The 15,127-nt window shown below is 41.4% G+C and overlaps 2 protein-coding genes across 2 annotated transcripts; one reads left to right on the plus strand and one right to left on the minus strand.

Moving 5' to 3' along the window:
* Positions 1-445: 445 nt before the first annotated feature.
* Positions 446-3,573, minus strand: LOC124256740 (actin, cytoplasmic-like). The gene is made up of 2 exons (XM_046690703.1): positions 3,315-3,573; positions 446-1,600 (listed from the first exon to the last, which is right to left on the minus strand). Exons 1-2 carry the CDS (start codon positions 3,438-3,440, stop codon positions 596-598), a joined length of 1,131 nt encoding a protein of 376 aa, XP_046546659.1. The 5' UTR covers positions 3,441-3,573; the 3' UTR covers positions 446-595.
* A 5,099-nt stretch (positions 3,574-8,672) lies between these two features.
* On the plus strand, positions 8,673-10,611 carry LOC124256741 (actin, cytoplasmic-like). Its single transcript, XM_046690704.1, is given in 4 exon segments — positions 8,673-8,864; positions 9,391-9,568; positions 9,571-9,878; positions 9,881-10,611. Coding segments are annotated over 4 exon segments (1,128 nt in total). The 5' UTR covers positions 8,673-8,738; the 3' UTR covers positions 10,397-10,611.
* Positions 10,612-15,127: the final 4,516 nt, after the last annotated feature.

Below are 15,127 nucleotides of genomic sequence, written 5' to 3' on the forward strand. Positions count from 1 at the left end.
AACTACAGTTCGTGGTACAACTCTGTATATACTGACGAGACATGTCGGTTTCAACTTGTGTAACTACAGTTCGTGGTACAACTCTGTATATACTGACGAGACATGTCGGTTTCAGCTTGTGTAACTGCAGTTCGTGGTACAACTCTGTATATACTGACGAGACATGTCGGTTTCAGCTTGTGTAACTGCATGTACAACTCTGTATATACTGACGAGACATGGGTTTCAGCCATGTAACTGTAGTTCGTGGTACAACTCTGTATATACTGACGATTGCATGAAACATGCACAGCGCACAAAAACAACGCACGTTCTTTGTAACTATTCCAAGTAGACAATAGAGTAGAATTGATGCAAGATATGTAATATATAATAAATAAGCCAAGAAAATGTATCAATGCCAAATTAAGAAAACAACATTGGAATAAATACACAAACGCTCTGCAACCATTATCAGGATAACTGAAGCAACCATTATGTATTTTGTAATTTCAGTCTCAACACATTTCTGAGGATGAGAAAGACAATTATACATTTTGGCCTTTAGGTGATTAATAGTGATTCTTTAATGTTACTGTCTATGCAATATCAGTCACTAAAAACACTTTCTGTGTACAATGGATGGGCCGGACTCATCGTACTCCTGCTTACTGATCCACATCTGCTGGAAGGTTGACAGAGAGGCAAGGATGGAGCCACCAATCCAGACGGAGTATTTTCTCTCTGGAGGAGCGATGACCTTGATCTTCATTGATGCTGGTGCAAGGGCTGTGATCTCCTTCTGCATTCTGTCAGCGATTCCTGGGTACATGGTGCTACCTCCCGAAAGTACAGTGTTGGCATACAAGTCCTTACGGATATCAACATCACACTTCATAATGGAGTTGTATGTTGTTTCGTGGATACCGGCTGATTCCATACCCAAAAAGGATGGCTGGAAGAGGGCCTCTGGACAACGGAACCTCTCGTTGCCAATGGTGATGACCTGACCGTCGGGAAGCTCGTAGCTCTTCTCCAGGGAGGAAGAAGTGGAAGCTGTAGCCATCTCCTGCTCGAAGTCGAGGGCGACATAGGCCAGCTTCTCCTTGACGTCCCTGACGATTTCTCTCTCAGCGGTGGTGGTGAAGGAGTAACCACGCTCAGTCAGGATCTTCATCAGGTAATCAGTAAGATCGCGACCAGCAAGGTCCAGTCTCGTTATGGCATGGGGAAGGGCGTAGCCCTCATAGATGGGAACAGTGTGAGTGACACCGTCACCAGAGTCCAACACAATACCTGTCGTACGACCAGAAGCGTACAGAGACAGAACTGCCTGGATGGCCACATACATAGCTGGAGAGTTGAAAGTCTCGAACATGATCTGGGTCATCTTTTCACGGTTGGCCTTGGGATTGAGGGGAGCCTCTGTCAGGAGAACGGGATGCTCCTCTGGAGCCACACGGAGCTCGTTGTAAAAAGTGTGATGCCAGATCTTCTCCATGTCGTCCCAGTTGGTGACGATTCCGTGCTCGATAGGATACTTCAGTGTGAGGATACCTCTCTTGGACTGAGCTTCGTCACCGACGTAGCTGTCTTTCTGTCCCATACCGACCATCACACCCTGGAAAAAATGAGATAACATTTTCTGTACCATTATCTCTTTTCAAGTTGTCTTATAAATATCACAGTAATAAAAATAACCCAATATTGGCCAGAATAGTTATATGCCGGTTTTAGCAATGTTCCCACCCCATTACGGGAACCAAGGGTGGTGTGACTAGCCAATGTATTTACCAATAATCTTTCTCTCGTCTGACTTCAATACACATGCTGAATGTCTGTTGTTATCTCCTATCATAGCTAGGATGCTGAATATCTGTTGTTATCTCCTATCATAGCTAGGGTGCTGAATGTCTGTTGTTATCTCCTATCATAGCTAGGGTGCTGAATGTCTGTTGTTATCTCCTATCATAGCTAGGGTGCTGAATGTCTGTTGTTATCTCCTATCGTAGCTAGGGTGCTATCACAGGTTAACTCAAGCTTTATCAAGCCGTTTTCTCACCCGTAAAGGTCAGGGTTAGAATTGATCTTCAGTAACCCATGCTTGTCGTAAGAGGCGACTAACGGGATCGGGATTGCGTAGATTGATGTTCATGCTGTTGAATTGTCTGGTCCAGACTCGATTATTTATAGACCGCCACCATATAGCTGGAATATTGCCGAGAACGGCGTAAAACTAAACTCACTCCGTTTATTATAAGATAGTATCAAACCAGTTTTTCATTACATATTCACACACAAAAGCATTTTAGAGCATAACGTTTGTCTTTGATTTCGGTAAAACTCGTTTCAGCATATCCCTGCGATAACTGTGTATGCATGTCTGACGATTTCCATATCCATATTTGGACATAAAACTTGAAACACATTGACTGGGCTGAGGCTTTTGTACCCGTTATGTTTGTAATACAAATGCCAAGCGGATCACTGCGTGAACAAACACATACCCCCTTCAATAACACTAGGAGTGTTAGTCGATAAACATTTGTAGCTGCATAGTTTGCAGAGAGTCTTTGGGATTCATGCGTCTATTCATTAAACGAGATCGGCATGCTCTGAATAATTCCCGCCTTTCAATTCCCGCTCAGAAACCCGATCTACCGGCTCGTCCCACGATCTCTTGGAGGAATCAAACTATGCAGGGATTGGTGCAATATCAAGCAGGAAGTGCACAGCCTGTGTATCCATATAGAAGACAAAGCACACGGGTGCCCTTTCCTTTCTACGTTTAACCTTTGTTACAGTTCAAAATGTTTCAGTGTTTGTCTTTGTATAGATACCTGAATAAGTTTTGATACTATTTTGGGAGGGCCAGGTGCTGACGCTACAGCAGAACACACTTACAACATTTTGTGTTCGTGAACGTCACTTAACGTTTATACCAATGCTATACAGTCACACCTCACTCAACTTATACAGTAACACCTAACTAAAACAAACCCCTCACCCGGGGAACCTCATTTCTCTTCATTTACAGAGAGTGAGTGAGTGAGTTTAGTTTTACGCCTCACTCAGCAATATTCCAGCTATATGGCGGCAGTCTGTAATTAATCGAGTCTGGACAAGATCATTGGCCATTGATCAACAGCATGAGAATCGATCTACGCATTGGGATACGATGAGATGTGTCAACCAAGTCAGCGAGCCTGACCACCCGATCCCGTTAGTCGCCTCTTACGACAAGTATGGGTTACTGAAGACTAATTCTAACCCAGATCTTCACGGGCAGTTAGGCTTGAGTCCAACAACCATCGCAAACATCATAGAATAATTACCTGATGTCGTGGGCGGCCCACGATGGAGGGGAAGACAGCTCTTGGGGCATCATCACCGGCGAACCCAGCCTTACACATGCCGGAGCCGTTGTCGATAACCAACGCAGCAACATCTTCGTCACACATTTTGGCAGAAAGATATGAGACGTGTATCACCACTTTGTTCTGTAAGCTGACTGCACCGGTCCAGACGGGCGGCTTATATACCTCTATTTAGTCAATGTATCACCTCATATGGTATTCAATAGATCGGCAACGTGGTGTGTTGGGTGACGCGCTTCAGAACACACAGTCATATGTTCTCGCCATGTATGGGAAAGGCCATTATGATGCATTGTGACACAATCCACCCACAGCACCGAGTTTATCCTGACCCGGAAGGTACGAAACACAAACAAATTGCGTCACTTAGATAACCAGGATCTGTGGTCGTGGTTTAGAATTCTCGATCTGGTTCTAGGACACCAGAAATGGGCTTCACACTTTGCACCCACGTGAGGAATCGAACCCGGGGCGTAACGCTTTAACCGCTAAGCTTTCCCAGTGATATATTGGCACTGAATCAAGACTGACCACGAAATCGCTATCCCCTAACACGAGGCATACTACAGTTATGTTTGTTCTTATGTGGAAATAAATGTTGATCTGAGTTGTGTCAGAGGAGACAGACAGACACTAGGGTCACTTTATGTCAGCAGACATATTTTTGATGGGAAATAGAAACACACAAAAGGTCCCACTTTTCAAATATTCTGTTTGTGTGTTGTTTTACGCCCCTGTCAATATTCCAGCTATATGGTGGCAGTCTGTAAATAATCAAGTCTGGAACAGGCACTCCATTGATCAACAGCATGAGCATCGATCTACGCAACTGGGATACGATGACATGTCAACCAAGTCAGCGAGCCTGACCACCCGATCATATGTTAGTCGCCTTTTACGACAAGCATGTGTTGCTGAATACCAATTCTAATCCGGATCTTCATGTGTCTGAAATATTCCGTATGAAACCCCATTTCAAACTTAGCCTTGAGTAACGTCATGTAATTTCAGTAGATTTTCCCCATTCCGACACTGAGAGTCTCCCTGGCACAGTGATAGCCTGTTGTGTGACTGTGAGTGTACGTATTATCTCTGTCTGTCGGACATTGTAACAGTGAGAGTCTCCCTGGCACAGTGATCGCCGACTGTGTGACTGTAGGTGTATGTATTATCTCTGTCTGCCGGACATTGTAACAGTGACTGTCATTTGTATCATGCACAGACATTCTCACGCAATTTTGAACGACAAAGGGAGGTAATCACTGAATACCCGTGAAGCAAATGTATTATTAAGGTTTATTGGCCAAGCGGACTTCCTGCTCAGTCCGGATTATAAAGCAATGTTTTTACGTGTAACTACCTTTTCGGGCCGACACTTTGGTCCGAAATCCGAAATAATGAGAGTCCGAGATACAAAGCTTTTTCATTATTACAACAAAAATGGATTACGTCGGGACAGTTAGTTCAGTCCGGTTTATACAGCAATCCGAGAAAGACAGAGTTCGAGTTGGACAGAGTGTACTGTATATATTATTTTAAAGCTACCTCTATTAGTTCCATACCAAGGAGGATAAACATAGCTAGCTTTCTCAGAACAGAAGGATGTTTTGAAGACATTTCAATGTTAAATTTTGTATCATGTCTAACAAGTGTACCACCTTTTTAAACCAATAAAAAACCAAGCAAGTTTCACATTGTCCAACCTTCCTGTCACGGAATATTCATTACACCACTGTTCTAAAGCTTCAATACACCTTTTAAGACTGTCTCTGCAGTTACATCTGGATGAAACTGAATTCAAGTACTACAAGCTGATATACATTAATAAACATTGCGAAAAACGGATGACTTATTACACTGCCTTGCCTTACACCGAGGCCGAACTTTCACACAAACACATACTATTGATATACGCGCTGGAGACAGTTAACCATTATGTGTTCAATTCCTTTTTATCAAAAGTCTCCATTATATTGACCTGTTAATGGAATCAAAGTCTTTATTAGAATTTATGAATAAGGTGCACAATTTACCTCGTTTCTTTGTAAAATATCACTCAATTACAGACAGTACAATGAACATATTACTGTGGAATATCAACTGCTGTTATCATGTGCATCATAACAAAAATTGCAGTGATATCTCTTTGGAGCAATGTATTGTTACGGTTAATAATTTGCCGTGACAGTATGAAGCACTTTATTTAATATGTTAGAATTGGTAAAAATAAATCAATGTCCTGCCCTTATTTCCTGATAAGAAAGGCATATGTGTTGTTAGGTAAGAACATAACGATACATCACAGCTTGATGCCATACCGCTCATGTAATACGTCTGTAATTATCACCCATAATATATTAGTACGAAATAAGCTGCATACATATTGCTGACGAATACCCATTGATCAATGAAGCTACCCAGCACGCCCCAGCCGGCATGTGTTGTGAGTCTGTGAGAGATTAGTCAGGAAGAATCCTAAAATCATATTTGATAAAGTGGTAGGATTGTCAAAACTGAATCCGCATCGTACCCTTAACACATTTCGCGATTACATTAACATGTGTGTTGTTTCAGAGGTAAATAACAACGATAACCCACAGCGAGACGTTATAATGGCAAGGCGATTACATTCACATGTGTGTTGTTTCAGAGGTAAATAACAACGATAACCCACAGCGAGACGTTATAATGGCAATGCGATTACTAAGATGCACAGATAAATACATCCCGTGTGACGTAATATGGGTATACAGATGTGTAGCGCGACCCCCGACCTCACCCCCTGCAGCAGTGTGTGTGCGTGTGTGTGTGTGAGAGAGAGAGAGAGAGAGAGAGAGAGAGAGAGGGGAGAGAGAGAGAGAGAGAGAGAGAGAGAGAATGGGAGTGAGTGAGTGAGTGAGTGTGTGTGTGTGCTGGGAGAGGGGGCTGGGGTTGGGAATTTCTACTTCTGTACCATATTTGGTGCCATTACTGATTTTCAGTAGTCCATTCACCTATTTTTCACACCAAATTGAATTTGTTTCTGACGACCAAGTCAGACATGTTATGTGAAGAAATAGACGGCGCATACCACGCGTTGTATTTTATTGATAGCAAAATGTGGTATTGTTTTGTCGGCTACTCCGTACATCAAAAGATGTGACTTTTTGCTTCATATATATTCAGCACAACAACAGGCATAACCATCATTAGTGACAAAATGAAATACTACATGTATGCATAGATCTTTTTTTATGTACGACCTTGAGAGAATCAATTTCCTTTACTTCTTCATTCTTGCATATTGAATAAGCAATAATGGTGATAAGTAAAACAGGAAATACAACAGATGCTGCCTTTGAATGAACTGAAACGTCATGAACAGGTTATGAACACTCAGAAACCATCCACCACCTGTCAGCCTCATGAAATGCATCCGTGTACAGGCGAACTGAAAATATACTGATGGTACCTACGTAGTCAAATGCGGCAAAAGGTGTACAGCATCATTGGTTTCTTCATGCTATTACTTGCTCTTAGTTGAAGTTTTCAGCAAGCAACGGGTGGTATGTTCCGGACAGGCACGCCAGGAAGAAGTGAATGAATACAATGATCTATATAACTACCGGTGTATATCATATAGAAACACCCATATGTTATTGTGGACTACATGTTAAGATTGTGAAGCACTCTCCGGAATCAAAGAGATCAAAGTCTGACGAAAAATATTTTTGAAGATAAGCAACAGAGTGTGACAGAGCTGATGTTTAAAAACACTGGCACCCGCTCATGTACACTGGTATGTGCCCAATTACACACACATCCACATGCTCCTACACATGTACACTGATATGTGCCCAATTATACACACATACCGATGCTCCTACACATGTACACTGATATGTGTACAATCACATACACATATAGATCCTCACACACATGTACACTGATATGTGCACAATCACACACATACAGATGCTCATACACATGTCACACAGAGATACATTCACACACAAGCACGTGTGTGCAAACACATTCTATGGACTCGCCTTCAGTGTGTTTGTGTATTTGTCTAGTTAGAATTGTTCTTCAGCAACCCATGCATGTCTTAGGAGGCGCCTAACGGGATCGGATGTTCAGGCTCGCTGACTTGTGTAGTTTGTATTTTTTGCTCATGATGTTGTCTGGTCCAGACTCTCTTATTCACAGAGATATAAAACTTGCTGATTGCGACGTTAAACAATAAGGAAACAACACGATTATTTTTCAGATATTCAGTCATTATCATCAATGTTGTTTTCCAGCCTTCACTTGGTCCAGACTCGATTAGTTACAGACCGCCGCCATACAGCTGGAACATTGCTGAGTGGGGTGTTAACAATGAACAAATAAACAAACCAATCAAACGTTTGCCCCTGTAAAATGCTTTTTCTAGATGAACTCGCATATTCAGAGAGTGTGAGTGACCTCCCATATTTAGGATGCAGTAAATACTAATTTAATAACACGCATGACCTGAACACAAGGATTCGCATATACTGCTGAAAGAGGCTACACAACATAGGATTCTTCTTTCAGTAGTATATGAATGGTTGCACTTATAAAACTGCTGTTACCGGTTTAGGGGCCTGGTTCACCGCGAATAGCTGGTGCAGCGTTAGCAATATTCTCCCACTTACTCACTCACCTCTGACGAGATCAATGGTGTAACATATGTCAACGTCAGCTAGGCGTATCACAGGTGTACCTACCTGGCAATATATGGCGGGAGGTTGTGTGCTTTATCTTTTGTTGTGCACAACCTTGGGGTTGCTGTCCTTATATGAGTAACCGACAGGGATAAATAACATTTCTAGTATAGACAGACATAGTCCTGACACATTCGGAAACTATATGCTTATATGCATACATGCTTCGATGTAAACAGTTCTGAAAGCAGGGAAGTAGAATATGAATCCAAACAAGCCATTTATGACGAAGCTGCATGATGTGCATTTAGATGGAAATAATACGTAATACAGAAAACTATAAACAAAAACACAATCGCTATTGAGTCAAAGGCCCCAAAATGCAAACATGTGTCAATCAACAGATGAACATGGTCATTGCAACAACTCTCCTTCTGTGTCAAACCTACCTACCTATCACAGAGAAACTTTACCCGTTCTACCTGTTTTTTATTCCGTGCCCTTACCTCCCCGAAAGTCTCGCACAGCTATTGCCACGCTTCACAGGCCTCAATACATGTAGTATGATATTGCCTTATAAGGTACTATTGTTGCTGGTTTCCGAGAAGTGCTTTGGTCGGCCCACATAAATACAGCTGTGGAGGATGCACAGTCATTCAGTCCTCAGCCGGCGAGCAAAAAGGAACGATACAAGCTCCTACACTATCCTATCAAAATGTGTGACGAAGATGTTGCTGCGTTGGTTATTGACAACGGCTCCGGCATGTGTAAAGCCGGGTTCGCCGGTGATGATGCCCCAAGAGCTGTTTTTCCCTCCATCGTGGGTCGTCCCCGTCATCAGGTAATACACTACTGTTTTGTATCCTGACTAATATTGACTCATCCAATTGGTCAACTTGACTGGTTTTGTTACGAATATTTTGAATTCATTTTTTCAATGTGATGATATCCTATAAATGTTTGGCATTTATCATTTATGATGTAGAAGAATGAATTATATGGATTTATTTTAATGTTTAGGTATTGTTTCAAAATACGTTTCTATCAAAGGTATATTAATCGTATACACAGTTGTATTTAGGGAGTGTAAAAATTATTTCAAGACAAACATCAATTAACAAAACATTTAATTCTGCATAATTCTTTGTCATCTTTTTGTTCTTAAATTAAAAGCGTGAAAATAAATATGTACCGTCAGTAGAAACGTGAGTTTAACTTTTCTTAACACAAAGATGCTATGTTTGGGATCACCGTGGAGGAACGGTTTGAATTGTGAAAAGGAAATGTGCATATGGATGGATATAGCATACAATCTGAATGTTCCAGCGAAATGTTCTTACGTCATCTCAATCTGAATTTTCTTCCAGGGTGTGATGGTCGGTATGGGACAGAAAGACAGCTACGTCGGTGACGAGGCTCAGTCCAAGAGAGGTATCCTCACCCTCAAGTACCCCATCGAGCACGGAATCGTCACCAACTGGGACGACATGGAAAAGATCTGGCATCACACCTTCTACAACGAACTCCGTGTGGCACCAGAGGAACACCCGTTCTCCTGACAGAGGCTCCCCTCAATCCAAAAGCCAACCGTGAAAAGATGACCCAGATCATGTTCGAGACTTTCAACTCTCCAGCTATGTATGTGGCCATCCAGGCTGTTCTGTCTCTGTACGCTTCTGGTCGTACGACAGGTATTGTGTTGGACTCTGGTGATGGTGTCACTCACACTGTTCCCATCTATGAAGGCTACGCCCTTCCCCACGCCATAATGAGACTGGACCTTGCTGGCCGTGATCTCACTGATTACCTGATGAAGATCCTGACTGAGCGTGGTTACTCCTTCACAACCACCGCTGAGAGAGAGAAATCGTCAGGGACATCAAAGAAAAGTTAGCTTACATTGCTTTAGACTTTGAGCAGGAAATGCAGACTGCTGCCTCTTCCTCTTCATTAGAGAAGAGCTACGAGCTTCCCGATGGTCAGGTCATCACTATTGGCAACGAGAGGTTCCGTTGTCCAGAGGCCCTCTTCCAGCCATCCTTCTTGGGTATGGAATCAGCCGGTATCCACGAAACAACATACAACTCCATCATGAAGTGTGATGTTGATATCCGTAAGGACTTGTATGCAAACACTGTACTCTCAGGAGGAAGCACCATGTTTCCAGGGGTCGCCGACAGAATGCAGAAGGAGATCACAGCCCTTGCTCCACCAACAATGAAGATCAAGGTCATCGCTCCTCCAGAGAGAAAATACTCCGTCTGGATCGGTGGCTCCATCCTTGCCTCTCTGTCCACCTTCCAGCAGATGTGGATTAGCAAACAGGAGTACGATGAGTCCGGCCCATCCATTGTACACAGGAAGTGTTTTTAGTGACTGACAGTGTATACAATTTAAGCCGACACTTTTAATCATTGAGAAGGCTACTATTTGTCATTGTTCTCCTCATCGTTTGAACTGTTTAAATGACAAAATACTTCTCACCAGGGCTGCTGATAATGGCTTGAATCTTTGTGTATTGGTCGCACATTGTCTTTCTCTTTGGGCATTGATACTTTTCGTTGTGAATTAAATGTTTTTTTACTCTCTTGGGTATATTCTATTGGCTACTTTCTAAAGCTACACTGAGTAAGAGGTAGCAATTTCACTACAGCAGAGTTCATATAAATGTGCAGCCTGAATTCGATCAGCAAATAAATGCATTGTAAGAAATGCAGTTGCGCTGACCGAAAAGGCTGTGTTGGGTAATTGTGACGAACTGTTTTCAAACTGTTTCAGTATGAAGCAACACGCATATTGATAGTTACATGGACATGTAAGCACCGACGTGGAACATACTTTTGTCTTCGTAGATTGTATGAACATATACGTATATAATATTTAAAATATGTAGAAGACATTTTCATCTCCATATAAGATATCATAAAACTGTGTATCATCACTAAGACCTGATATTGTCTTTTGAAGTTGTCTCTTTAGATATAGTTCATACAAACGTTGGATATAGTTCATACAGAATATTAAAATGTTTGGCAGTTTGTTGGTCATTAACTATCAACTGGCCTCCGGGGTATTTCAATAACTTCAGGGGAATTTTAATAACTTAATACAGTCATTTCGAATTGTCAAAAATATAATGCAAAAACTGAAGCATTTTAATTAAACAAAACTTTAAAACATCTAAATGAAGGCTATATCTAATGTTTATATAAATAACTCTTTTCAAAGACATGTCAGGTTAAAAAAGTAAACAAACAATCGGTCATCATGAATCGAGTTACGGGTTACATAAAAACTGACAATATTGTAACCAGAGTCGATAATTCAAAGGTAGATTTATTTTTCCAATCAGTATATTATAACAGATACATAAATACGAGTATAAAAAGGTATTCTTTTAAGTGTGTGGCACTAATGAGCTTCCATATAAAAATGCATCAGAAAATATCCAGTATTTATATGTTCAGGACATATGCAGTCAGCAGATTGACATGTGAATACAAGGATGTTTTGTGAATACAACTTGATACAGAGGGAAGCCGATATGGTGATTTAGCTGGAACAGAGTATCCGTACATAACATAAGATTAAACACCTCCGGTGTGTTACCTACATGATATTTACACTGATACTGATCCGACAGGTGATATGTAACGGCATGTTATCGCCTGTGTTATTGTGAAGTCTTATTTACCGACCTTTATTTATAATATTTGTCACACACAACCTTATTACTCAGGCGTTTGGTTTGGACAGATTCCGCTGTATTCTCCGTTTTATCACGCTCGTTGATGACGCCAAACGTGGATATTCTTGTGTGCTATCCTGTATTTGTGCATCCACGACTTTATGCACCGCATAAAGAAATAATGGAACTAATATGTTCATGTACCCTCTGTCGTCATCCGTCACCAGCCGTTCTTAATCGCTGACACACTGGATATGGTTATCTTTAACATAGATTACATATAGAAAAACAGATATGTATTTTCGCGTATCTGAGTTGTCAGGACAATATTGTGCCCCCCACACGCATACAGCTTCCTTCACGTACGGGTGACGATGATATGTGACCTCGCCTTTGTATTATTTTTCCATATGGAACACGTGTCGAAAAACACGTTAAATAAACAGGATAAACAGACAGGTCAAGAAGATAGACGCAACTTCAACGTTAGTCTATCAAGCGAGGAAGCCAATCCATACATTCATAGTTAACCTTCAAAGGTATACACTGGGTCTTTGAGGCCCACCTAGGTGTTTTCATGCATACAAAAAATGTAATATTATAAGCACGTTAAGTTCGCTTCATGAGAGACCTGAGAAGAGCTTTCTGTAAAATGAGAATATCACTCCACGATTTTGCTATAAACAGGAAAAGGTGTGAGAATGGTGTAAGTCACTTAGATACAATCAGTCCTCATTGTTGTTGTGGTAGGGAAGATCACCTTCATGTAGTACTTGTTTGTAGTAAATATTCATCTCTTAGGAGTAGATGTTTGCCAATCAAGTCTGTCATTGCTACTCAAAGTATGATACATTTGTTAAATAGTACAAATATGAACGTTACTAAATCTGTTGCATTATATCTAAAATATGTATTTAATACCAGGTCCCACACGTGACTAAATTGTATTCTGTCGTGTAGTTGTACAAATACGCCATGTGGCCAAAGTACTGAATACATTCCTTGTAATTGTTATAATGGGAAATACATCAGAATAACAATCGGTGTGATTGCTTTCCAGTCTACTTATTTTCTTATTCGGTACATAAGTAGGCCATAGACCCATGGCCAGCCTTACGTAACTTGAACGATAAGGGAGGTAACCCCTGCACTCTTGTAAATCAATCGAATTCTTCACTTTAAGGCTGCTTTTTTTAGATCTATACACACAAGGATAAACGCAATAGAAACTTAGACAAACGTTTGAGAGAAAGAAAGTGAGCGAGTCAGAGAGAGAAAGAAAGAGAGACATACACACACACACACAAACACACACATACATATACAAAGACAATAGTACGAAGTTTGACTGACAAGGATAAACTAGACAGACAGACGACACGACAGACACGAGAAGATAGGCCCTCAGTCAAAGTATAAGCAGCTGATCGACCGACTGACGTAGTCAGTTATCACCCGTATTGCATCAGTCTATCTATCTGCCACGAAATAAGCTGCATAAATACTGTTACCTATTACCCATTGATCAGTGCCATTACCCAGCATGCCCCTAGCCAGCAACGAATGAGAGTCTATGAGTGAGTTTAGTTTTTCGGGTGAAAAATTAACGCCCTAAGCACTAGGCTAGACCATCACCCCGAGAGTCTATGAGGGATTTGTCACAAAGAATACTGAAAAAATGTGTTATTAACTGTTGGAAATGTATTCGAATAATAATGTGGTAGGATTGCTGAAACTGAATATCGGATCCTTAAATTATTTCCTGATAACACACACACATGTTTCAGAAGAAAGTAACCAATGAGACCCCCACAGCGATATGCTATGTCGTACACGTAATAATGATAATTATAAGGTGATTATTAGCGTTTGCAACTCGAGGTACACACGTTATGCCGTGTGACGTAACAAAGGTATATCGATGTATAGTGAATGTCTGATCGATAATCCACCTCCCCCCGAGAAGATGCATGGGGGGTCACGTTCAGAACCATGAATCAGCAGGAAAGCTAATGGTGTTGATAGGCAGATAGTTTATTAGTACGTATATCACATGTGTGTATCGTGTTAATGTTGAACATGATTGGAAGACATAATTTGAATTGTGTCGTTGTTGAATCAATTAATGAATATCCTACCAAACAAACACAAACAAACCCCTAAAAGACACTCGCTAGACCCTCCTCCTAAAAATCTATAAACATGAAAAGGCAAAACAAAGGTAACCTCAAAACCTAATTCAAATATGCTTTAAAAGGTTTGTTTTCTCTTCACTTATCCCTTCATGTTTGGACCGCCTCCGTGGTGTAGTGGTTAGAGCGTCCGCCCGGAGAGCGGAAGGTCGCAGGTTCGATCCCCGACCGCGTCATACCAAAAGACGTTAAAATATGGTACTTGTTGGTCCCTGCCTGGCGCTCGGCTCGGAGTCGTATAATGTGTCTGAGTGGGGTATTCATGCTTCACTGCGGCATGGTATCTCAGTGGGCTAGCACTATAAAACCAGCTGAAGTCTGGGCCAGTACAAGCAGCCGCACATACACATACACACGCATGCACGTCGTCATATGAAGGAAATATTCTCCAGCACGACGTTAAACCCAATTTCACCTCACCTCACCTCACCCTTCATGTTTGACATCCACATACACAGCATCACCTGCTCCGTCAGATGAAACCCTTAACGTATGTGTGAGTGCGTTAATATTTAACGTAACATCGGCAATATCATATCGTGACGAAAACATGCATCTTGTTCCGGCTTCATCTGTTACTGAGGCTGCGTCGCTTTAGACAAGGGGAAGTTCTAATTATCAACGAGCATACAGACAGGAAGCGTAATAATGCACTTGTTGAAGGCACACACACACACACAAACATGCACGCGCAGTCTTCATCAGTATGCCAGCCGTAAATACTGTAAAGTAGTATTTGCTTTGTACTCATTTAAAAGGGAGTACACATTCACTCAACACACACACTTATGCTCTCATGTGTGAGCGCACAAACACGGACATTTAAACATTCAAACACACATACTCACTCAAAGCACACTCACACACATGACCACCGAAGGCACACTCACACACATGACCACCGAAGGCACACTCACACACATGAGAAATCTCTCGATAGTCGATTCCAACTACATTTTGTGCATGCGTTTGTTTATTTTCGACACTCATCAATATCTCAGTATACTAGCACACATGTACACATGTACACACATGCTTACACACGTCTTCATTCTCACACTTGTACACACAAATGTACACTCTCATTCACATACAAATTTTCCCAGGCACGTCTAGATGCACATATTCTGTGCTGACTCCTGATAAAATATTCTATATATTTGTCTGAGTCTATACACCGAATATATGTATGTGACACAATTAACCTGTGACAGCCTGTATAAA

This window comes from Haliotis rubra, unplaced genomic scaffold (genome assembly GCF_003918875.1).
Source record: "Haliotis rubra isolate DU_JTF1 unplaced genomic scaffold, ASM391887v1 Scf638, whole genome shotgun sequence".
NCBI classification, from domain to species: Eukaryota; Metazoa; Mollusca; class Gastropoda; order Lepetellida; family Haliotidae; genus Haliotis; species Haliotis rubra.

Bases quoted from the DNA above. Each gene is read 5' to 3' on its own strand.
- LOC124256740 (XM_046690703.1), bottom strand. From the start codon at position 3,440: ATGTGTGACGAAGATGTTGCTGCGTTGGTTATCGACAACGGCTCCGGC. The intron at 1,601-3,314 runs GTAATTATTCTA...CATTTTTTCCAG, and splicing joins TGGGCCGCCCACGACATCAG to GGTGTGATGGTCGGTATGGG.